This window comes from Maylandia zebra, linkage group LG20, assembly GCF_041146795.1.
Source record: "Maylandia zebra isolate NMK-2024a linkage group LG20, Mzebra_GT3a, whole genome shotgun sequence".
In the NCBI taxonomy this organism is placed as follows: Eukaryota; Metazoa; Chordata; class Actinopteri; order Cichliformes; family Cichlidae; genus Maylandia; species Maylandia zebra.
Window position 1 is genome coordinate 37,206,664 of NC_135186.1, and position 26,533 is coordinate 37,233,196.

Below are 26,533 nucleotides of genomic sequence, written 5' to 3' on the forward strand. Positions count from 1 at the left end.
CCAGGCTGAAGAAGGAGTCCTATCGGGCTTGGTTAGCCTGTGGGACTCCGGAGGCAGCCGACAGGTATCGACAGGCCAAGCGGAATGCGGCTCGGGCAGTGGCTGAAGCAAAAACTCGGGTGTGGGAGGAGTTCGGAGAGGCCATGGAAAAAGACTTTCGGACTGCCTCGAAGAGATTCTAGCAAACCGTCAGGCGTCTCAGGAGGGGAAAGCGGTGCTCTACCTGCACTGTGTATAGTGCTGGCGGAGCGCTGCTGACGTCGACTGAGAAAATTGTCAGGCGGTGGAAGGAATACTTCGAGGACCTCCTTAATCCCACTGACACGTCTTCCGAGGAGGAAGCAGAGTCTGGGGATGAGGAGAATGACCCGCCAATTCGTCCTGGGCCCAACCAGTCTACATGTGTTTTGTGGACTTGGAGAAGGCATTCGACCGTGTCCCTCGGGGTGTCCTGTGGGAGGTGTTGCGGGAGTATGGGGTGTCTGGCCCATTGCTACGGGCCATTCGATCCCTATACAACCGTTGCAAGAGCTTGGTTCGCATTGCCGGCAATAAGTCGGACTCGTTCCCGGTGGGTGATGGGCTCCGCCAGGGCTGCCCTTTGTCTCCGGTTCTGTTCATAATTTTTATGGACAGGATTTCTAGGCGCAGCCAAGTGGCGGAGGGCTTTCGCTTTGGTGGCCTCAGAATCTCATCTCTGATTTTTGCGGATGATGTGGTTCTGTTGGCTTCATCGGGTGAGGGCCTCCAGCTTGCACTGGAATGGTTCGCAGCCGAGTGTGAAGCAGCGGGAATGAGGATCAACACCTCCAAATCTGAGGCCATGGTTCTCAGCCGGAAAAAGGGTGGAGTGCCCACTCCGGGTCGGGGATGAGTTCCTGCCCCAAGTGGAGGAGTTCAAGTATCTCGGGGTCTTGTTCGCGAGTGATGGAAGAAGGGAGCCGGAGATCGACAGACGGATTGGGGCTGCAGCTGCAGTAATGCGGACGCTGCACCGGTCCGTCGTGGTGAAAAGGGAGCTGAGTGTAAAAGCGAAGCTCTCAATTTACCGGTCGATCTACGTCCCTACCCTCACCTATGGCCACGAGCTGTGGGTAGTGACCGAAAGAACGAGATCGCGGATACAAGCGGCAGAAATGGGCTTCCTCCGAAGGGTGGCTGGCCTCTCCCTTAGAGATAGGGTGAGAAGTTCGGCCATCCGGGAGGGGCTCAGAGTAGAGCAGCTGCTGCTCCACATCGAAAGGAGCCAGCTGAGGTGGTTCGGGCATCTGACAAGGATGCCCCCTGGGCGCCTCCTGGGTGACGTGTTCCAGGCATGTCCCACCGGGAGGAGGCCCCGGGGCAGACCCAGGACACGCTGGAGAGATTATATCTCTCGGCTGGCCTGGGAACGCCTTGGTATTCCCCCGGATAAGCTGGAGGAGGTGGCTGGGGAGAGGGAGGTCTGGGCCTCTTTGCTTAGGCTGCTGCCCCCGCGACCCGGCCCCGGATAAAGCGGATGAAGATGGATGGATGGGCTGAGGGTTTATCTGTTTATCTGTTTATCCTCGTCAGTGTTCGCATTATGTTCCACGGTTGATGTACCTGATGTTTGTTCCAGAACCACGCCCACTGTTATACACTCTGAATGAGGCAATAAAGAGAATCATCTTCCTATTGCTGCCTGGCTTCATTCTGTTAAAGACTTTATTCTTTCCCCCTGAAAGGAGACCTCACTGTGATGGTTACTTTGATGGATTTTCTAATCTTATTGTTTATTCTTGTCTCATTTCCCCTCATGCATTGGTTTGTATTAATCCATCCGCTATAATAAACACTTTCAGTTAATATTAATATGTCTCCACGCTGTTTTGTCTGCATTCGGGTCCTCTATTCTCCACTCCACACAGTCTGCATCTGCTGACTGTGACACATGTCATAAGTGCTGGTTTTGCTTGTATTGAAAGAACACGTGTGTCATTTTTACTGAATATGATTTCAAATTTATTCATTTTAAAAGTGATAAAGTTCATGGAGCTGAATTTCTCTTTAGGGTCAGTGAAGGCTAACATAACAAAGAAAATAAGACAGTACACGAATCAAACCAAAAATAAAACATCATAACTTCCTAAACTAAATGAAAAAGGATAAGCATCCAAATTCCAAGAGACACAGTCAGCACCACAGACAGGAAACTGTACAGACTGAGGATGAATTCACAGCAGATTCATCCATTCTGTGTACAAACTGTGTCTTTGATGCACTGAAACAAACCCAGGTGTGAATCCAGAGAGTCTCATGTGTGGTGTGTGAGTGTAGAGTAGGTCTGGTCCTGGTCCCTGCCGGCTGGATCGAGGCTTTGGTAGATCGAGTCTTCACGTGTAGAACCTGGAGTACAGTTCTCGTAGTGGACGTCCTGAAACAGAGATAAACTGTCTTCTTCACATAAAAAGAAGAGACTCTGACTTGGTTAAATCATTTGTGCTGGTAAATATTTCCACGTTGCCTCGTTGAACCTCTCAGACAACAGTGTCTCTGTTTGTTGTTGGAGTCTCCGTCTGGGCGGCCATTTTTGTCACCTACCTGTTTGAATTCACCTTCTTGGACTGTAATTTCTGGAACAGTCTACAAACTGAACCATCACACTGTGACTGCTTTATTTCTTTGTTACAGTAGCAGTCTGTCAACAGTGAGAGGAACCAAAGAGAAAGAAAGTCACCTCCATGTTTGTGCCCTCTGAGTTTCCTCTGGTCCTCAACCCTGTGGAACAAACAAAGGATGTTCCTCTGTTAGAGGGAACAATCATTCAGTGCACGTGACAAAGAAATACGAGAGATCATTCATAATTATTATTTTTTTGGTTATGAGCAGTCTGCCATCTGGATTTTTATAAATCTATCAATTTATTTATTGTTCACTCTATCAGCTCAGTAGTAAAAAGCATAGACTGTATGTTAAAGATGGAATAATCTGCTGTAATGCCAGCTGTTGCTTTGTGCACTCCTGTTTTAAAAGGCTCAGTTCAGCATGTTGGCTGCAGCAGGAAAGAGTTTACTGAGGTCACAGTGCGCAGTCAGCTCATAGATACAAGCAGATATAACCAGGTCACTGTTTCAATCGGAGGCTCATTTAGTCGTCTGTGGTGAACGCCTGTGTTTTGTTCAATGAGCCTGAACGTCAGATCCTGTTTGTCTTCCTGTTTTCTCCTGATGTTTCTTTGACCTTGAAGTTTCCCAGATATGTACTGATACTTCTGATCCACTTCTTCACATCTCTGCTTTACTAAGACCTGAGTCAATATCTTATTTTAAACTCATGAAATCTGTGCACAGTCTCCTCTTCTACAGGAAAAGACGAATACCTGATGCATTCTTAAAGGGATTTTTCATTTTTGTATTTTTTGTGCTTACTTCAAAACATACTTAGAAAACAGGAAATACTTTGTATCAACAGGTAACTTCACATCTGAGCAGACAAGTATCACATGTGGAGTTCCCCAAGGTTCCATCTTGGGACCCCTTCTGTTTAACATTTACATGCTCCCACTGGCACAGATTATAAACAACAACAAAATAAACTATCACAGCTATGCAGATGACACACAAATATATATCACAATGTCACCAGGAGACCGAGGCCCTGTACAGGCTCTTGGTAAATGCAGTGAGGAAATTAATGACTGGTTGTGCCACAATTTTCTCCAGCTAAACAAAAACAAAACTGAAGTAATAGTCTTTGGCGCCAAAGAAAAACGATTACAGGTCACCAGAGAACTTCAATCTATACATCTAAAAACCACAAACCAGGAGAGAAATGTGGGTGTAGTGATGGATGCAGACCTAAACTTAGAAAAACACATTAAGACAATAACAAAATCAGCTTACTATCACCTCAAGAATATATCAAGGATAAAAGATCTGATGTCTCAACAGGACCTGGAAAAACTAGTCCATGCATTCATCTTTAGCAGGCTTGATTACTGTAACAGCATCTTTACAGGTCTACCTAAAAAATCAGTCAGACAACTACAGCTCATTCAGAACTCTGCTGCTCGAGTCCTCACTAAGACCAAAAAAGTGGACCACATCAGTCCAGCTCTGAGGTCTTTATACTGGCTGCCTGTCCGTCAGAGGATAGACTTTAAAGTTCTGATGCTGGCCTATAAAGCTCTGAATGGTTTAGGACCAAAATACATCAGTGACCTCCTGACCCAGTATGAACCTTCCAGATCCCTCAGGTCATCTGGATCCGGTCTTTTATCAGTTCCCAGAGTCAGAACCAGACACGGAGAAGCTGCATTCAGCTTTTATGCTCCTTATATCTGGAACAAACTCCCAGAAAGCCTCAGATCAGCTGAAACACTCAGTTTATTTAAATCCAGGTTGAAGACTCACCTGTTCTCAGCTGCATTTGAATAAAGCACCAAATCCACACTTTTAAGCTTAAATTTCAAAACTTATATTTTAACTACTGATTTTATCTACTGTCCTGATTTTATCTACTTTTTAATCAATTTTAAATCATGCTTTTTATTGTTTTTGTTTTTTAATGTCTCTGTAAAGCACTTTGAGTCACCTTGTTGTTGAATTGTGCTCTACAAATAAACTTGCCTTACTAACATGTTTATTAACATCATTGGACAATAGCATAATTCATTTATATAGCACTGTAAAATCATCACATGCTCGACCAAAGTGCTGTACATCAGTTCAGCAGATCTGCCTGAGAAATATTCTGCTCTCGTTTTTCTCTCTCTTCCTCCGTCACCTGGGCGGAGTTCATCCTGGGCTCCTGCCTTTGACTCATATTATTGCTCTTGGCTGTACTGTTGCTTGACTTGTGCCAGTGAAATCCTGGCGAGGAAATTACTAATCTAGTTGCCTTGGTTTTTGCTTCTTGTGTTAACATCATTCCCCTGTGTACGGACACTCGGGACCTGTCCTTGGTCCTTACAGAGATTCTGGTGTGAGCGAGGAGTGAGAGTGTTCCCCTGCTTTTCCCTGTGGACTCCCTGGAGCCCTGATCGCCGCACTCTTGTATAGCACTTTGTCACTGTCGCACATTTCACCTGGTGTTGGTGAATCAAGCCTCTGTTCTTCCTTTGAGCAGAGGAGTCCTGCGTTTGAGTCCCTCCAGCTACCGTAACAATAAATATAAAAAAATAACAGAGTCAGTTACGCACTGAGTCAAAATCCTGTTAATAAAAAGGAGTTTTTAGCCTGGATTTAAAGACCAACACTGAAGCACACGGCATAGTAGCAGAGTACAGTTCAAAGCCTCGGGGCCACGATGGAGAACGCTCGGTCTCCTCTGAGAGCAACAGCTGAGCAGCTGACTGGAGCGAACGAGGAGAGAACGAGCAGATCTGACAAATATACAGGCACCAGACCATGTAAGGATTTAAAAACCATTAAAGGGATTTAAAATTAGATCCTAAATTCAACTGGAAGCCAGTGTAAGGAGGCCAGAACCAGAGTAATATCCAGCTTAACTTTTACCAGTTAAAACCGTACCACAGCATTTTGCACCAGTAAATGAAGGGCGGTCCCTTAATATTTCTTTGCATTTAAATCAATAATTTAACGAAGCAGTGAATCGTGTCCTTCCTCCTGAATGCTCCACCTCTCACTAAGCCAATCAGAGTACTGAGCAGTCAGAACGGAAACAGAGAAGGACTCAGTCCTCCTGAAATCGCCCTCAGTGCAGCCGAACGTCCATCAGTCTCTCCACTGTCCTCAAACCAAAGCGTGCAGACGAGTCACAAAGAACAAGTCAGGGAAAATATTTTTATGTTTCCCTGCAGCTTTGACAAGTGACGTAAAATTAGTTTCAGTGTTTGATCGTAAATGGAAAGTTCTGTTGTTGCTGTGTCTTTGTTGTCCTACCTCTGTCGCTCTTCCTCTTAATGCAGATTATTAGAACAGCCAGTGATGAGAGGACGACGACGACGATGATGAATGGAGTGATGATCACATGCAGCAGCACACCTGTGACAGCAGAAAAACGATGTTTCAGTCTGATTTGCTGATTGATGATTGGCTCCCTGTTTGCTTTGTGAATCACTGAATCATCCTAAACTAACAGACGAGTGTCTGCAACGAGCATCCAGCATTTCTCTGCATGTGGAAACATGAGTTCCAACTCGTGTTTACTGAAGGTTGAAAGAGGGGAAGTTGTTCCACTGATGACCATCAAAGGAAAAGCCTAGAATTTCATGAATAACCAGAAAAAAGAGCAGAAAAAAGGTTCTGCAGCAAAAACAGTTCATAGAAAGTTAATGGAGTGAGTTCATCATATGTAAATATTTGACTACCAGAATAAATACTGTTCACTCTTTCTGGTCGTTACACCAGCTGTAGTTTGAGTTACTAAGTCTTTAGAGTAGATCATGTAAGATATTTTTGTAAAATATTTTGTGACAACATTTATGTTGTAATCTGCTTTTTCTTGTGTTTGTGATGGAGAACATCATGTGCATGTTTAACTGGATGGTGACATTTGTACAACAAACTCATAACTGTGCTCAGGACATAAAATATGAACTCTGATTATACAAAAGTTCCATCTCTTGAACCAGTAGGCAGATGTACCTGCAGATGTTTTCTCAGACTGCTCGGTGGTAAATGAAGAAGCTGAGGCTGACTGGACGACTGCTGAAGAAGGTCAGAGAGTGAAGTTTGATTTAGATGTGGTTGTGAAATGTTATTGTTTAAAACTTTGCTCATTTTCATACACAAGGTGTAAAATAATCCATAATCCACTGTGGCAAAGTCAGACATGTCTGAGTGGAATTAGAATATTTTGGAAAACTTTGAAGAAAACCATCCTTCTATTTCAAAACTGTAAACTGTATTTTCTTTTTCTTTTTTTCAGTGATCAATATCAAAATAATTATCAGTAGCTAAATATAACACGGCCTTTAGACAAAACATCATTGCTGTCAGTAAGAAATAGAAATCTTCGAGTCCACAGAGACGTAAATGGAGTCATGTCACTAAAAACTCACCATCTGTGACGCTGATCTCAAAGTCTCTGAATGAACCTTGACCAGCAGCTGGATTCAGAGAACATCTGTACCGTCCTGAGTCAGACTCAGTCAGCTGTGTGATCGTCACATACAGAATTCCTGATCCTTTATATTTCTCCTCTGACGTTCCTCTAAATCCAATTCTGTATCTGTCTTTGAAATCATCTTCACCATCTGTTTGAAGAAGAACCTCATGCTCTCCACATTCTCCTCTGCAGAGGTACTTATGTCCTCCAGCCTGATTAAAGGAACATCCGACTGTGAGAGAGCTTCCAGTTTCTTTATCAAAGTGTTTCAGCTGATCATCGTTTCCATCCAGCAGTGCTGTTAAAGAGACACACAATCAGTAGTTACTATCTGTGCTGAAGATGATGCAGTCTGATCACAATAACTCCAGTTTGACCCACAGTTACACTGGGAGCTGCCCAGTTCAACCAGTCTGTGGCTGGAACAGTGAGTTCAACAGTGATTTGAAGTGAATTGTTCAGCTTCAGCCCGACCTCCTCGTGCCATCATCATAACATCATCATAAAACAGTGACACACGCAGACACTCTGCTAGTGTCACTCTGGAGGTTTTACTGTGTTTACTGTACAAAGCAGGATTTAATCTTGTCCACGTAACTTCAGGGTTAATCGTGTTTTTTAATATGAAGCTGGTTCACTTATTACCTGTTTACATCACTGTGCTAATATATATGCTAAGCTAATCTGCTCCAGAGCAGGTTATGTTCCAGATCACAGATCACCAGGAAACCACAACCTACTGTCCAATCAGACCTCTGGAACCGAGACCTCTGAGAGCAGATGGTGGTGTTTAATGTCTTTGCTTCTCCCTGTTGATGCCTGAAGGAATATTAATTATTAAATACAAATTTATTCCCTGATTCTTTTTTCTACTGCAGTTTTATTGTTTCATAATCAAAGTATCTGATCCTAAAACAAGCAGCTGTTCGATGACCTCACATCAGATTTGCACACAACTCTAACAAGAGGTGCATTTGAAAGAGTAAAAACTAAAACTTTCTTTTAAACATGAATTTAATGAAATGCTGATTATGATCCATCAGATTCTCTGTGTTTTAATGAGCTGAGACACTGATCACTTCAAAAACCTAAACTTTATTAGTCCAGTAGCTCGTTCACAGTCTTACTGATGGCAGCGTTCATTCAGGCCTTTAACACAGTTTACTTTAGTCTGTATTACTGTGTGTGTTTAACCTCTTTATAGTTTTATCTTCCTTCTTAAAATCAGCTGCTCTGATGTCTCCATGTTTCTGATTGGTCAGATGTTGCTCCCGCCTCTTTCATGTGAACAAACTGGCAACGAAGGGGTTAACTTAGCGAGCTGGTAAAAAGCTTCATGCTAATGCTGATGTCAGGTTCAGTGAGTCCACACAGGACTGTGGTTTAGGAAACTCAGGCTTTAACCCTGAATGCTTCAGTTCCTGTGCAGGTGATCAGAGGAATCAGAAACCCAACATCATCACTGGAACATGAACCAGGACTCACTGTGCCAACAGAGCAGAGCCTCAAATTTAATCCAGCAACATGAGAATAGTGTGAGGTTAAGAACGCCTCAGTGAATCCTGTGCAATACAAACATGGATCAAACAGATAAATTCTAATTTACACACAAACCTTTGATTTCCATTTTCAGACTCAGAAACTGAACACAGTTTAGTTCATGCTCATGACGTCCAGCTCAACCACAGAAAGCAGATCAGCTGATCACTTAGACGAGACCTCAGATATCATATTAGCCGATCTCATATAGAGCTGTTAGTGTCTCCTGCCCACAACCCTCCACCACAGCGTCTGATGAAATAAATGTGTCTGTCTGCTCTGTTCTGTGCAGCACGATTCACTCACATCATCCTGACATGATGGAGATTATGGCACGAACGTTCTTTTCCATAGTTTATATACAAGACTAGAGTTAAAGAAACAGTTTAGTAAAGAGGAGTTTTGTTCAGAGAGTCACTGACTGTGAAAACTGATAAAAAGTTTAAGTAAAAAACTCAGTTTCACAAAACTTTTCTTCAGACTTTCAGAGACAAAGCAGAGAAATCAACATTTCCACAGTTTAGACTGAAACTCACCTTCAGCAACAACAACTTCAAACTGTTGGTATGAAACTGATGATGGAGATTCAGCCACAGCACAGCTGTACTGTCCAGCATCAGACATGATCAGCTGTGTGATGCTCACAGACAAAGCAGGAGCATATTCTACAATTATATATTCAGTGCTGTATCTGTGACGTTGATGCTTCTCATCTGTTGTATTAATAAGAATGTTTTCTCCTTCACATTCTCCTCTGCAGAATATTTTCCATGTTCCAGCAGAAAACCTGAATTCAGCTGTAAGATTTCCTCCAACGACTCCAAATGAAATGTTTTTGTTGATGTTGACTTCAGGGTTTCCCTCCTGCAGAGCTGTTGGAAACATGAACCATCAACAGTTACTGTTTGTACTTCCTGTAAGAAGCTGCAGTCTGATCACAGCATCCACACACAGACACACTGAGACTAAAGTCTGAATGTGAAACACTGAGAGCTCAGAGTTTAAACATCATCTTCTGTTTCACTTTTCTCTCCTCATTGATCAGAACAAAGATCCACATTCAGTCCTGTTAGAGCTCTGACACTAAACTGTTTGTGATCAAGAGGAAACTAAAAGTTTAACATCACTGAGTTATTCACACTTTGGTTTTAGGCGATGACTCACAGTTTATATTTGGCTGCAGGATGTGAGGCAGTTTATTCTGTTTCATCTGAGTTATCAGGAACAAAGTGTTTGCAGGCAGATTGTCTTAGTTTAGTCAAATTAAAGTTCAGCCAAGTCGATAAACTCTGAAGGCAGCAGGCTGAGTTTGTTCCCTTTATTTTACTGACTGTCCAGTTTATTCTGAGGAAGTAACAAACACTTGTAATGAGCTGTGTTTGAAACGATGGTTTCACATGTTATCAAGTCCTGAGGTGAGCAGCAACATGTCCATGAATGTCTCACTGTGATGGTTTCTTCTGTCCATACTGGCCACAAACACATCCATGAAATCATGAATAAAAGCAGTTTGAATGGAAGAAGCGTCCATGAAAGTGACTCATAGCTGACTCTGATCATCATGTTTAACAACAGAAACATGTTGAAGAAGGAGAGTGACAGAAAGAACAAGTGAATGTACTCACAAAGGAAGAAGCAGCAGATCAGAGTGTGACGGACTTTCATGATGAGGCTCTGATGGTTCACTGCTGCCTCTCTTCTTCTTCACTGGAAACCAGGAACTTGTGACGCCTCACTTCTCTAACTGAAGGAGTCCCTCCTCCAAACACCACAGCACCTCTACACTCCTCTCCTCTGCATCCGTCTGTGAGTCTGCTGCAGGGCTTCCTGCTCATTCATGCACCTCTTTACATTTATCCCTGAAACCAGAATTCACATCACTAATTTAAAATGTGATGATGTGTCCAGCTGATTCTTCCACCTCAGCTAAAATTCATTTAGTCTTCTTCTAATATTAAAACTCTTAAATGATCATAAGTGTCATTGTTATTTATACATATTGTTCTTGAGACTTCACAGCATTTCAGTATCTGCTGACTCTGAGGTTGTAAGTCTGTCCGACCTTCATTAAAGATGTAAGTTTTTCCATGAGATCTTTGGAATCTTGTGTTCATATTTTTATTAGATAATTCCTTATTTAATTAACTTAGTTTCATTTTGACTGGACATAATAATGAGACTTAAATATTACATCATAACTAACATGACAGCCAGCACAAAGACCCAGGATAGAGGATCATTCTGGTCCATTTCAAAAAGTTGCATTGAGGCTGTTTTTTGTCTATAACAGCTGCAACAGCTCGACTTCCTGTTGATGCGATCTCACTGAGTCTGAGGTCAGCTCGTGGCAGAAAAGGAAGCTGAACGTCAACACTGACCAAGTTTGACAAACTTATTGCTCAACAGCACTGAGGGAACAGTTAATATCTGTGCTGTTGTTACATGGAGAATTATTTTATTCTCACAATAACAAAGAGGAAACATCTCCACTGACCATGAACTGCTGAGACTTTGAAGACATTCAATTTTAGATTTTCAGGTTTCTTTGGTAAATATGAAGTTTAGTGTCTCGGGGTTGCTGTGGTTGCTCTCATTAATGCAGCTTTACTGTCCACTAATGTGCACCACGGGAAAAGAATTTGAATTTCTTTTAATACAACTTTGTCCTGTTAAATATTACTTTTAAACGGTGGAGTGACTCGTTTCACAATAAAATGAAGGAAACTTAACTTCGTAAACTGAGTTCTGCTAATCCACCCCGTGCAAAGCTGCGACGTGTGTAATGACGATGCACACTGAAAAGTTCCCCATTTTCTGTGCCTGTGCCACAAACTCTGAAGTTTAGGTAAGGTTTTTGGTAGTGTTTGCATATGTGCATGTCATTCTGTCTGTGAGCACGAGAGCTCACAAAGTTTTCAATGAATTCACATAAAAGTTTGTACAGTGGGGTCATGTTGAAAATCCATTGAAACTTCCACCGACGTCTTCAAAGCCAACTTAATGATTTATCGGTTGAAAATTGACAAAACTTCTTATAAATGAGAAACCATGATGCTTCAAAGTGTGGTATGTAATGTCAGCATAATGCTCTATATGAAGGTCGCTGGTTTAGCTGAGCATGCGACCACATGCCGCACGGCTGAGGGCGGGGTTGGTTCAAATTGCCGCATGTCTCCTCTCTCTCCTGTGCTTTACTGTCACTTTTCACTGTAGCTTTTAAAATAAAGCTGTAAAGGAGCAAAAAAAAAGCTACATGAAGATTTAAAATATCATGTCACGTCTGACCTCTGACCTCTCCTTCAAGGTCAGGATTGGTATATTAATCTGAACGTCAGAATGACAGGAATGCTGTTTAAAAATAAGGTTCCTTAATGTCATTGGTTGCATTAACATGCAGTCATATAGTGAATGATATTAGGGGATTCCCAATATCACATTAGTTTTGACCTTTGACCTCTTTTTCAAGGTCAGACAAGTTTAAACTTTCATGAGATCAAAGTTTTATGAAACATCTTTTATCTTTAAACTGTTCTTTGAGATTTTCTGCTTTTTGTTTGTGTAAGCGAGTGAATATTGCTAATAATGTTTCCCACTTTAGTAAAGCAAGCATCCATTTAAAGTGTGAAGAGAGTTTTTAAAAAGTTAGTTTGTTTGGATGTATGTTAAGACGATGTTATTGAGTCATTTAATTGTATTGTCCGTGTTTTCACTTTTGTTATCTGCATGTTGTGTGCACTTGAAGACGTTCATTTTATTGGTTTGTGTAGTTGCACAATGTGGTCAGCAGGGGGCAGTGTTTAACAGTTAACTGCAGTTTTCCCCTAAAATGCATTTTTGGCTCTTCCTGTTTTTCTTTTTGCTTCGATGAGACTGTCACGAAGAGGTGATTGTTTTTTAAGCAGTGTTGGTCAAGTTACTTGAAAAAAGTAATTAGCAATTAATTACTGATTACGTCTTCAAAAAAGTAATCCCATTACTTTACTGATTACTTATTTTCAAAAGTAATTAGTTACTTTTAAAAAACATGATACAACCTGAATACCTAATAAATAGACTTTTAGCCCAATTCTATTTTTTATACATAATCCATCATATAAAATGTCATCAATTAAAAAAAGTCTTTTTTAAAAATTGTTTTAATCGTTTAATTTCATTTACACTGCATTAATCAAAAATTAAATTATATACAACAGTCTTTGACTTGAAGAACATTTAAACCTATTTTCTGCACATTCCTGCACATAAAATAAAATAGTTGTTTGTGTTTAAACTCACTCTTTCAAATAGATGCAAGTAAAACAGCAGAAAATGAATAAAATCAAAGACTCAGTGAGTCCTGTTGCTCTTAAATCTACTGTCGCCTGTTTAGCAGGAGTGGGGTGGGTGGCGGTTTGTCCTGGTGCAGGTGTGACGCAGCGGTCATGTCACTGTCTGGGACTCCCGGGTTTCTCTGTGAGTTTCACATTCCTGTGGTAGCGCACTCGGTGCTTGCTCGGACGTTTGGGGTTTTTTTCGCTGTAAAAAGAAGTTTTCTTCCCACGCAGTGAACAGCGGACACTAATGTTTTTCTCACGTTTTATGGAATCAAAGTCAAAGTAAGGTCAGTACTTCCACGCTTTAAACGCTGCACGCTCATACTCTCTCCGCACTCGATATATGATCCACTGTTGATCTGCACACAGCTGTTGCCACTCGCGTACGTGATTGTGATGAGACACTCTCGCAAACAAAATCACGGTTTAGTAACGCAGTAACGCAGCGTGCTTACGGGAAAGTAACAGTAATCTAATGATCTTTTTTGCAATAGTAAACCCTTACTTTACTTGAAAAAAGTAATCTGATTACACTGTTGGTAAGAAATCTGTAAATATGCACATAACTTGTTGAAACACGTTGGTGTATTGCAGTGATAAAAAGTATTTTAACAAGATGATGTAAAGGACCTGCAGGACATTTTCTGCGTGTAAGCTGCAACATCATCTGTCTGCTCCAATATCCTGAGTGAGATAGTGCTGTGGAAAGTACGTGTTTATAAAGTAATACACGTAACACTTGCGCCCCTTTTAAACGAGGCTTGTGTAATTTAGCTCTTTGTATTTTGTTCTGTACAGTCAGAGGCCACTGCCGTACTTTTTACTTGTATTCTTTTATTTCTTTACTCCCTCGTATTGCTCTGGTGCTTTTTTCCCCCCATTATCCTTTATTCTGTTAATTTGCCACATTTCCTCTCATGCTGTTAAAGTTGGTTGTAATTTCTACTGTGAATGGAAGGAGAGGAGACTTTCTAGAGTTGTATGCATGGTTTAAGCTACGACTTCACAGTAAGTGGAGTTAAGTTAATATGATGTTGTACCACCAACACAGTGAGATCTGATTATTATGACTTCTCTGCTATCAGAACTCACCTGATGTACCCGATGACTTCACTGCTGTGACTATAGGGGGCGCTGTTCAGAGAGCCAAAGGCCTCGTCGGAAAAATTCATCACAGTCCTGGAGTCGTCTTCATCCTGAAAAAGAAAACAGATCTGATCATCAGCTGTCACATTTTCAGCAATATTTCTGCTCATCAACACAAACTGGGTCAAAGAATTAGACGAGTAAAGAGTCCACGCAGGCGAGTAAGGCCTCAGTCACAAAGGCCTTACAGGAAGGAACGTGTCTGTAACAAAAACAATGGAGCCACTTTGCTGTGTTTTGTTGTCATTTATGGTTCTTTGTGTCTGTGTTCAGCTTCCTGTGTCGTAGAGTCAATCACAGGCCAGAGTGTTCATTAAAGATACACTATAGTACTCTGACTATAATCGGCTCTGACGCTCAGACTTTAATGTTCACCGTCACAACTACAGTCCATCAGATGTAGAGAGGCGGACTTTGCAAAGTGGAGTGAGAGTTAGACTTATTTAGAATCATTTAAAAATCATCCAATTAGATTTTTGTTTCCATCCATCCGGTGAAAATTAACAATAGATTTGACAAACTTAGAAACAGAGTGTTGAGAGCAGTCTGCAGTGTGAGCTGTTGGCTCACAGGGATCACTGTACAGACACTGAGCTCATTATTAGAAACTTTGCTCGTGTTCAACATGAACATCCACCACTGGAACAGCAGATATATGACAGGAAATAAGGAACAGCTGAACAGCTCCACTCTGACAACATTTGATTGATATCAGTAAAAACTCACCGTCTGTGACAGTGACCTCAAAGTCTCTGAATGAACTGCTGGAAGATCCACTCAGGTAACATCTGTACTGTCCTGAGTCAGACTTGGTCAGCTGTGTGATGCTCACATACAGAACTCCTGAAGCATATCTAATGTTGTATCTGCCTCTCTGAGCTTTGACTTTACGGGTTTCAACAAGAATGTTTTCACCTCCTCTACATCTTTCTGTTTCCAGGTTGTTTAAAGGAACATGCGACTGTGAGAGAGCTTCCAGTTTCTTTATCGAAGTGTTTCAGCTGATCATCGTTTCCATCCAGCAGTGCTGTTAAAGAGACAAACGATCAACACTTACTATCAGTGCTGCAGAAGCCACTGATGCTGCTTCATAATCTCATAATCTGCACAGATTTTATTGGATTACACTATAGGCTTTATTATTCATTACTGAATAGTCAGCACAGTAAACAATTTGACAGTTTTATGAAGAACAAACTTCGACTTTTTTAAACCCTCAGCGGATGCCAGTAAAAACTCAAACTTTTCTTCAGAAACTAAAACTGTCAGAATTGATCATTTAAGATTGTCATTTATGCTTAGAAATATTTAATCATTTGTATGCTGATAAAAATCATATCCTTATTAGGTCTGATAAGACTCTGTGTGCACTTGTGTACCATGAGATGAGAAGAAGCAAACTTGATGTTATAATTTCCATTAAAGCTGCAGAGACCCGACTGTCTTGTTTGTTATCTCAAAGTGTAAGACTTCACACATGTTCCACTGAGACACGACCTATTGCAGGTTCCTGTTCTCATCGTTTAGTAAGACGTTTACTTCTGCTTGTCTGCATACAGTTTACGTTCATTGAACGGTCGTGTGTCTATGTGTAGTATGGCTGGAAACACACACACACACACAGAATCCAGACACTGATGTTGTTCAGAGATGCCTGCTTAAGAATGTCACGTATATTTGTAATTGCATATTCATGAACGATTGCTTGCTGACAATAAAGGAATCAGTTGAAGTTGGTTGAGTTCAGGTGAAGGAATCTTTTCCTCAACTTTGACTGACTTCCCTCGCGAGCCACAAACACAAAGAGCTCTGTCTTGTTCTGTTTTGTCGTGCAGTTTGTTGGTCTTGTGTTCCAGCGGGCTTTGAGCCTAGATAAACCCAACAGAAACTAAACATTTCCACAGCTGAAACAGAAACTCACCTTCAGCAACAACGATCACAAACTGTGTGAGTGAAGCTGATGATGAAGATCCACCCAAACCACAGCGTCAGACTCAGTCAGCTTTGAGATGCTCACATATAAACCATGAGAACCAGTCCATTCATATTCAATGCTGTATCTGCCTGTTTGAGCTCTGACATCAGTTGTATTAATGAGAATGTTTTCTCCTTCACATTCTTCTCTGCAGAACATCTTCCATGTTCCTGCAGAATTAAAGGCAAATCCAGCTTTAAAATCTCCTCCAATGACTCCATAGTGAAGAATCTGAGCATCGGTGACTTCAGGGTTTCCCTCCTGCAGAGCTGTTGGAAACATGAACCATCAACAGTTACTGTTTGTGCTTCCTGTAAGAAGCTGCAGTCTGATCGTTTGCAGACGAACCAAAAGTTACGAAAAATGTTTTTGTTTCATTTCAACAATTTACTGAAAATAGAAAACATAGAGGTGATTCTGATGAAGACTTTGCCTCGATACACATTGGCCCGTTTTGCTTGTTTAACTGCTTTAACCTTTGACAGAGTGCCTCAACAGTTTCACTTTTTCTTTAATGTTTTACACACACACACATCTATCTGCTCTCAGTAGAACTGATGTTAGTCAGTGTGTAGTTTCTGTAGCTACTGACTGAATATGAATAAGTTAACTGACCTCCCTACAGACACACACACACACATACACAGACACACACACACACACACACACACACACACACACACACACACACACACACACACACATTCAGCCTCGTCCGTCACTGGTGGAGTGAGCCCTCAACTAGTTGTGGTTAAACCAGCAGCAGCTTGAATTTTGTTATTCCTCTATTGTTGGTATTATGGGATGGATGCTTAGCTATGAAAAATGCATTGGAAGAAATTTTACTGAAAAAAAATTAGAAGATGAAACCATTACTTTATTTACTCATAACACTTTGTTTTACGTATGACATAAGTAGTAAATCTCCACACTTCTCTACACGTGATGATAGAAAAATCTGACGTAAGGGCGATCAAATTAAAGGAAAGAGAGAGAAACAGAGGAAGATTATAATAAAAAGTCCTAAATCGACTTCCGGTAATGGCGGCAAAGTGAGGAGACCCGTGCTTCGCGTGCTCAGTTGTTTTTTCTTCTTTAAGTACTCTCTATAAGTCCAAATAGAACTTACGTTTAATATAGCTAGCTTGGGATCATAAGAGAACGCTATCATGCCTAAAAAATTGAACAAAGACAAACAAAAAACTACGTTTGAGGCACAAGATGAAAGCGGGGTGGAGGAAGGGCAGATGGACGCTATGCATGAACACGAACAAGAAAAACAACCGGCAAATTCAGATATGCCTTCTACCTTGGACTTATTAAACGCTATTCGTTTGTTCAAGCAAGAGTTCCATACTGAAATGGGCGGAATTATGTCAGCAATAGGAGCTGTTCAAGTTGATATACAAAAATGTGGAGGGCGAATTGACGAGGCTGAAAAAAGAATCTCTAACGCGGAGGTCGAAATCACCTTATTGAAAAATGATATGGAAAGTCTTGAAAGACAGGCTAAATTTCTTTCCAAAAAGGTGGAGGACTTGGAAGGAAGAAGTCGGCGTAATAATATTCGGATCCTCGGCATTCCTGAAAAAGAAGAAGGTACAGATCCACGATCTTTCATGGAGAAGTTTATATCGGATACTTTGAAAATTCCCCCTCCTGTCTTGGAGAGAGCGCATAGGATAAATACAAGGCAAAGCTCCATTGCAAACCGATCGAGAGCCTTTATAATTAAGTGCTTAAGCTACAGAGATCGAGAAGGCATTATGAAAGCCGCTAGGACAATAAAGGAATTGTCGTATAAGGACAACAAGATAGCCTTTCTGCCGGACCTACCTGCAGAGACATATAGACAACAGCGCCAGTATGATGGTGTGAGGAAGAAGCTGCGGGAGATTGGATTATGGAAACACAGGATCATTTACCCGGCGAGGTTGCTTTTGACCAACGAGGAACGTACGCAGGTATTCGATACTCCAGCGGACGTGGACGTCTACATTAAGAGCCTTGAACAAGCACAAAATGCCTGATAAGGCATATGATGGTAGATCAATAACTTTGCTCTAAGTGTATTTACGCACTCTAATGGAAAGAACAATTTACTATATTGCCAAAGGATTACTACATAATGCTGGGCTAGACATTGGCTATTTTGTTTTCTTAATAAGAGTTACTAGTAATTTCACTTATTGTGTTAAATGTGGGAGAGTTAAAACTTGATAAGGTGGATTTATTTCTATTGTCAATATGTATATATATTTTTTTCTTTTTTTTTTCTCTTTTTCTTTTTTTTATGTAACAACTGTTGCTAAACGCGGGTAATTAGTTCCTCGGCCTAGAGTGGTCATGTTTCAAGAAGAGAACGGAAGTATTTTTGGGGTTAAGGGATACCTGTATGTTCGTATTCAGGCTGGGGGGTGGGAAGGGTTGCTCTCTCAAATCAATAAATGCTCAACATGGTATAATATCTTTCCTTTTTTTTTTTCTCTGTGTATATATATGTGTGTATTTAGTTAATAGTATAGGTTAATAGAAGTGAATATACATGACAGAAGTCTTGATTGACTGTGCTTCTTGGAATTGTAGAGGTTTGCGCACGTTAGTAAAAATAAAACAAGTCACTAGTAGGATTAAGAATTTAAAGGCCAAAATAGTGTTTCTACAAGAAACTCATATGCTAGATAGTGAGACAAATAGAATGAAACGTAGATGGCCAGGTCAAATATTTTCAGCGCCCTACTCCTCCAATTCCAGGGGCGTCATGATAATGATTCATAAATCTATACCTTTTCACGTTGAGCACGTGATTAAGGATAGCAATGGACGTTTTCTAATAATACAAGGTAATCTACTCTCCACTAGACTAAATTTAATTAATATTTATGGCCCAAATGAAGATAATCCAAACTTTTATAGCAATTTATTTCTTAAAATCTCAGACTTACAAGGTAAATGTATAATTGCTGGGGACTTAAATTGTGCTCTGAATCCACAGAAGGATAAATCCTCAGGCATGGATAATACTCACAATAGAACACGAAAGGTGATCAAACAATTCATGAAGGAGTTAAATTTAAGTGATATATGGCGAGAGCAAAATCCAACCAAGTTGCAATATTCTTGCTGGTCAGGTACACATAAAGCGTACTCTAGAATAGATTACTTCTTGGTATCAACTGAGTTGGTTCATTTTATAAAAGATTGCCAGTATAAGGAAATAGTAATTTCAGACCATGCAGCCGTTACTTTGACTTTCATAGAACCAAAACTGATCAAGACTTGATTTGAATGGAGGTTTCAACTGAAGTGGATGCAGGATAAACAGTTTCTTGATTATTTAGGTAAGCAAATTAATGAATACTTTGAACATAACTCAGATCAAACATCGGCAAGTGTAAGATGGGAAGCCTTTAAAGCATACTTAAGAGGGCAAATTATAAGCTATATTAGTAATAAAACAAGAGAAAGAAATCAAAGGATAAAATATCTGGAAGTAAGAATAAAAAAGTTAGAAGAGATTAGCTTTCAATCAGGTCAAAACAATGAGTATATTGTAAAAGAACTATTACTGTTGAGAACGCAATATAATGAAATGACAAGTGAAAAAGCAGCTGTTAATTTATTGAGATTAAAGCAACAATTCTATGACCAAGGTGAAAAACCCAGCAAACTCCTGGCATGGCGTATAAAAAAGATGGAATCTGAAAGGGCAATTACAAAATTAGAAAATTCAAATGGTAATACTATAGTAGACCCATTAGAGATAAATAATGCATTTAAAAGATTTTATGAAACGCTATATAACTCTGAACTCAATAATGTAACTAGAATGCAATCTTTATTTCTAGATAAACTTGAAATACCAAAAATTTTAGAAAAAGACAAAGTAAATGTTGATAGGCAAATTAGTATACATGAAATTATAGATGCAATAAACTCCTTAAATGCTGGCAAAACAGCTGGTCCAGATGGATTGCCAATTGACCTTTACAAATATTTTAAAGATAAATTAGCACAGCCCCTCTTAGATATGTATATAGAATGTTTTAATAATGGCAATCTTACTGACTCATTAAGGAAGTCCCTGATAATACTGCTTCCTAAACCTGGAAAACTAAATAATAAGTGTGAAAATATGCGCCCTATAAGCTTAATCAATACAGACACTAAAATTATTTGTAAAATTTTTGCTAAAAGATTAGAAAGTATTCTTCCAGTTATTATAGGGGATGATCAAAATGGATTTGTTAAACATAGACAGGGTTTTCATAATGTAAGACGAGTTTTAAACATTCTTCATAATCAAAGTGAGCAGGACGATACAGCCATTCTCTCGCTTGACGCGGAGAAGGCTTTTGATAGAATTGAACGGTCATATCTTTTTGATGTCATTGTTAGATTTGGGTTTGGAAACGTATTTCTGCATTGGATCAAGCTATTACATTGTCACTCTGTGGCTCAGGTTAAGACAAATGAGATAATCTCTGAACAATTTGATATTAAAAGAGGGTGCCCGCAGGGTTCACCTTTATCTCCACTCTTATTTCTTTTAGCTATTGAACCTCTGGCAATAGCTGTTAGAAACAGCAGACAAATACAAGGTGTTAGGATTGGTAGAAAGGAACATAGAATTGCTTTATTTGCTGATGATATCATAATATTTTTAAAGCAATTAAAAAATTCTGTGCCCGCTGTAAAGGATTTATTAGATCAGTTTGGGGTTTTCTCAGGGTATAAAGTTAATGTAACAAAATCGTCATTAATGTTACTTAATCAAGGGTACATTCAAAATGTAAGTCAGAATATATCTGGCTTTACTGTTAACTCTGAATTCATCTATCTAGGTATTAAAATAGTTCCTTCATTAAAAGATGTGGTGGTACTTAACTATAATATAATACTACAGAAAATTTCCAAAGATTTGGAGCGTTGGATAAGTCTACCACTATCTATTATTGGAAGGATAAGCGTTATTAAAATGAATGTATTACCTAGACTGTTGTATATGTTTCAAAATGTCCCACTGGCTCCTCCTGCTGGATTATTTACTAAATTAACATCACTAATCAGAGAGTTTATCTGGAACAAGAAGCAGCCACGTATTCGTTTGTCTTTGTTGTACCTTCCCTTTGATACAGGGGGGTTGAAATGCCCCAACTTTTACTGGTACTATTTGGCTATTCAATTAAGGACAATAAGATTTTATTTTTCATCCCAAAATACCCCGTCATGGGTGGGGATGGAAGCAAATGCTCTTAAAATGCCATTAAATTTGTACTTATATTCTGCGAAATCCAAACAGTTAAAGAAAGAAACAAATAATCCTATAGTTCAAAACATGATTGAAGTCTGGTTTACAATAAAAGAAATGATGAATATTAAGAACAATCTCTCTCAGTTTAGCCCCATCTGGGGAAATGCCTTATTTGTACCAGGAAAGTTGGATGCAGGGTTTCAGGATTGGGCAGTAAAAGGTGTTAAGAAAGTGGGTGATCTGTTTTGTGATGGAGTAATGGTCTCATTTGAGGATTTAGTCTCAAAATTTCAAATCCCCCAAAAACACTTTTTTAAGTATTTACAAATTAGAAGTTTTATTTCATCTATGCAAAATAAATCCCTTAATTTTCCCCAATTAAGTAAGCTAGAGGAGTTTATGGTGAAAAAAGGTGGTAATAAAGGCTTAATTTCAACATTTTATAATTGGATTGTTTCTGCCTCTTCAGAAACATCAGTTTCTAAGTTGGAAGCTTGGAGAAAGGACCTAAATATCAATATTTCTGAGGAGACATGGAAGTTAATTTGCTTAAAAGCACAAAAACAATCGATTAATAGTAATTTAAAATTATTACAATACAATTGGATTATGCAAACATATGTAACACCGGTGAAACTGAATAAATATAATAATAGAATACCAGATACATGTTTTAAATGTGGAGAAGCCCGTGGAACATTTTTTCATTGTATATGGGAATGTAGAATTGTTTGTGCCTTTTGGCAGGAGGTGATGAACAAAATAAACCAAATTTTAAATAAAAAGATCACTTTAGACGTAGAAATGATGCTACTACAAGTGTATCCTAAAAATATTAAATTAACAACCTATCAAATTAAGTTTATGGATTACTGTACATTACAGGCAAAACGTATGATTGCAATAAATTGGAAAACATCAGTTCCTCCTGCTATTGGCGCTTGGATAAACTCCTTGACACAGTGTATGGAAATGGAAAGGATTACGTACTTTCTGAAAAATAAGTTAATATATTTTGATGAAATTTGGAAGCCATTTAAACATTTTTTAAAAGTAGTAAATATAGAACAACTTATGTAGGAGAGTGGAGTAGGAGGAAATTGTTAGCATTGTGCATGCTATTTTTGTTTGTTCCTATTGATTATATTTTCTTCTTTCCCTTTTTTTTTCTTTTTCTCTTGAATTATGTATAAATGCCACATATGGTACAATTGTATATATATTTCATTTGAGCTTGTTTTTTTTTTTCTTTGGTCGGAAGAGAGCAGAGCGGGAGGTGAGGGTGGGGGGAAAGGGTTTCTATTACAACAGCATATTATGGGAAACTACCTTTGAATGTTGTTGAAAAAGTAATAAAAATATTTAAAACTTAAAAAAAAAAAAAAAAGTCCTAAATCTTCAAGGCTAAAGGCAATCACAAAACAGGCCAGTTTAAAAGCATCGGTGCCTCCTGACGAGCACATAGAAACCATCATGTAGCTGACGATTACGACTTTAGTTTTTTCTTTTTTTTTTGTCAGGCGTCAGTTAAAGTCCCACGAGATGTCGGCATCTGCCCAGCTAGTTTCCCACTAAAATATTTTAGCTGTCGACTTAAGAAAGCAGACTAAATTTGGACCTGAACGAAGAAGAAAATAACGAACTAGAACTGGGAGGCTAAGCTTTAGTCTACAGGTCAATAAAAATCTAAACTCAGGCAAGAACTCAAATAATTAAAAAATAACTGAAAACACTCAAAAATACTAGAATGAAGCTCAACCAAAAAAACCGAACAATAATTAAAACAAACAGTAGAATAACAATAAAAACCTAAATAGAAATCCAAATTCACACATTGAATAAAAATTAAACCTCAAACTTAACACAAACTCTGAGGATTGGAATAAAAGAAAGAAAAACAGTTTCTTTGTTGTTGGCAGCAGGAGGAGGTTTGTGTCCGTGCAGTTTGCAACCAGAGTCAGAATGGAAGCGTCCATGAAAGTGACTCATAGCTGACTCTGATCATCATGTTTAACAACAGAAACATGTTGAAGAAGGAGAGTGACAGAAAGAACAAGTGAATGTACTCACAAAGGAAGAAGAAGCAGATCAGAGTGTGACGGACTTTCATGATGAGGCTCTGATGGTTCACTGCTGCCTCTCTTCTTCTTCACTGGAAACCAGGAACTTGTGACGCCTCACTTCTCTAACTGAAGGAGTCCCTCCTCCAAACACCACAGCACCTCTGCACTCCTCCCCTCTGCATCACTCTTTTTTCTTTTCTTCCTTTGTTTCCTGCCTCCTTGTGTCCTCGGTCTGAAGGAATTCTCATTAAACTGTGATCAAACTTTCTGTGTGCAAACACAAGAAATACGACACGTTCTTGTTGCATTGTTGTGAATTATATTTAGCAGTCCTGAATATTAAAGTAACCATAGAAACTGTTATGATCATCCAACATCTGAGATTATTACATACAGAGTACAATGTAACAAAGCACTTTATCAAGCAGATTCGACTCCTCTCTCCTCGTGTGTCTCCCTCACCTTATCGCTGAAGTATCAACCATGTTGAAAGTGAGAAATGAGAAAGCGGTCTGAGCAGCAGGACCTGAGGTCTAATGTAAATCCTGGTTTTCACAAAGTATCCTGTGTTTGGTAAAAACTCTGGGGAATTGTTTCTTTTGAGGTTATTTTTTTGGGTTTTTTTTTTTTTGCAGAATAAGTCATTTTTTCATATTTCATAATGAATTTACCAACAGTGAGTGCAAGTTTAAGGAGGTATGCCATACCTCCTTAAAAGTCGTCGGCAGCTGCTGGTTGCCTTTGAGTGAAATTAGCTTCTTTTTTCTCAGTAAGGTCTTTCTTTGCAGTTTTTTCTGACCTGTAAGATTCAAATTGTGTTACTTTGTTACTTTAAAAAAATTCTTACAGCTTTTAAACAATCAGCAACAACATGCACAACTACACAAAAACCAACTACACACTGACAGTAGAAATGAACAGTAAACACACAAACACACACACCTTCAAATTTGTGAGGACCGGCTTGTGTGTCCTCACAAGTGACTGTTGGTTCTCACAAGTACAGCAGAATGCAGATTTCGGTCCTCAAAAAGATAGCTAGACAGGAACACACACACACACACACACACACACACACACACACACACACACACACACACACACACACACACACACACACACACACACACAGTGTGTAAAGTATTAGCACACAGTTTCATGCTTTCAGGTGTTTGTTGTGTTCATCAGGGCTGCACAATTAATCAGATTTGATGCTCAGTGATTATCTTTCCATGATTAAATGAGCACGACTGAACGATACTGCAGCCTCCACCAATAAAAATGCAGAGCAAAACAAAATCAAGCGCTCCCCGACGTCATTGTCAACCAATGACATGCCTGCATGAGCCAGCTGTTCCTGGGCCAGTCTCCATGAGTGACACTATGTTAAAGATGTAACATACAACAAAGAAGAGCGAGCATTGCTGAACAGCAGACTAAATGGTAAACGGACTGATTCTCATATGCAACATGCAGTGTAAAAAAGAAAATCCTAAAACAACAGTAATATTCTAGCTGGGGCGCCAAAATAATCCCATAAAATAACAGAAAAGAACTTTCTCGTAAAAATACGGTTATTTTCAGTAATGCCAATACAGTTTGTTGCCCTAATTTTACATGGGATTTTGCCTTTTCCAAGAGTTTTTAAACATTAAATTGGGAACATTTTAATGTGATTAAACAATGAAATTACCTGTAAACAAGGTCAATGAATGCGGCAATATGAATAATAATACTTAAATGTACAGAAATATAATATACAGTTAACAGTTGGTTGAAATAATAATGGATTGCATTCATATAGGGCTTTTTGTGACCCTCAAAGCGCTTTACAACTCCACTATTCATCCACTCTCACATTCACACACTGGTGGAGGCAGCTACAGTTGTAGCCACAGCTGCCCCGGGACAGACTGACAGAGGCGAGGCTGCCATATCGCACCATCGGCCCCTCTGGCCATCACCAGTAGGTGGTAGGTGAAGTGTGTTGCCCAAGGACACAACAACCGAGACTGTGCGAGCCAGGGCTCGAACCAGCAACCTTCCGATTACAAGACGAACTGCCAACTCTTGAGCCACGATCGCCCTAAATAACAATAAGAATAATTATTATTTGGTGTAAAAAAAGTTTATAAGAATCATTTTATATTTTTTTCCATAGCATTACATTTGAATTTAACAGTTCAATCTTTCAAATAACGGACAAATATTTGTGAAATTGTGATACATTTGTGAAAGTATTTGAACAATCTAAATATGCTCATGTACAGACAGATATATTTAAAAATCGAGAAAATTATGTTTTATTACATTTACAGCGAGTTTACATTAATTTACATTTGAAATATAAAATCACAGCCTATTTATGTAAATTTAATAATATTCTAGAAAAACAGTACAAAACTATAAAATACACAGTAAAATACTTTTATATTACAATTTTTTTTACAGTGTGCCACATTCACCTCACAAGCACCGTCTCTAAACTGAGTGCTTTTCTAATGACATTCACACTCTGATGCATCGGGGAGCAACTTGGGGTTTGCATCTTGTTCAAAGAAGAGGAGACGCTGCTCAGCGAGGAACACGGCCTGTGTCTGCCATCAAATTCAAAATGAGCTTAGTTTTCTTAAAATGGTTCATTTTCTCAGTGTGAACATTTTATATGTTTTCTGTTCTATTCTGAATAAAAATACAGAACCAAATAAATAAAATAGAATTATTGGATATAATGAATAAAATATGTGTTTATGACATTTGCAAATCATTAAATTCTGTTTTAATTCAGACTTTATAAATAAGACCGTCACCGCTCAATTGATCAGGATACTTTATTAATGCCTGAGGATTCTGTAAATATAACATGCTTACTATATGAAAGACAAAAGAAAAATGCAGACTCACATGGAAGCTGAAGGCTGGTTTCTCTTGTGTAACTACAATTTACACAACACTGTGGTTAAGAATCCCACGGTATTGAAGCCGAGTGTGGGTTTCAGATGAAATGAAAATAGCAGAACATCAAAGTTCCTTTTATACGATTATGAGGAAAAAACTGTTTCAGAGTTGCCCTCAGAGCAGGGAGCTCAAACACACAGATATTGACCTGATGAAATATAACACAGTTTGGCCCCTGAAGTGACTTTTTTGTTTGTTTTTGAGTGAAATGTTAAAATAAGTTCTATAAAAAGCCAAAAATGATTTAATATGA

The 26,533-nt window shown here is 39.3% G+C and overlaps 1 protein-coding gene across 3 annotated transcripts in view; it reads right to left on the bottom strand.

Moving 5' to 3' along the window:
- The window catches only part of LOC112436641 (polymeric immunoglobulin receptor), a 37,695-nt gene extending 14,203 nt beyond the window's left edge, over positions 1 to 23,492 (bottom strand). The window contains exons 1-9 of one of the 3 annotated variants that reach the window (XM_024806389.2): positions 15,952 to 16,015; positions 13,977 to 14,080; positions 10,197 to 10,430; positions 9,108 to 9,443; positions 6,986 to 7,330; positions 6,570 to 6,632; positions 5,865 to 5,966; positions 2,699 to 2,739; positions 2,254 to 2,395 (exon numbers count right to left, since the gene is read on the bottom strand). In XM_024806389.2, coding sequence (XP_024662157.2) covers positions 2,276 to 2,395; positions 2,699 to 2,739; positions 5,865 to 5,966; positions 6,570 to 6,632; positions 6,986 to 7,330; positions 9,108 to 9,443; positions 10,197 to 10,236 — 1,047 coding nt within the window. In that variant the 5' untranslated portion in view covers positions 10,237 to 10,430; positions 13,977 to 14,080; positions 15,952 to 16,015 and the 3' untranslated portion in view covers positions 2,254 to 2,275. Of the gene's footprint in view, positions 1 to 1,904; positions 2,396 to 2,698; positions 2,740 to 5,864; positions 5,967 to 6,569; positions 6,633 to 6,985; positions 7,331 to 9,107; positions 9,444 to 10,196; positions 10,431 to 13,976; positions 14,081 to 15,951; positions 16,016 to 23,329 lie in introns of those variants that run through there. The other 2 variants (XM_076878663.1, XM_024806388.2) reach the window with 2 other exon arrangements.
- Between the last annotated feature and the right edge of the window lie 3,041 nt (positions 23,493 to 26,533).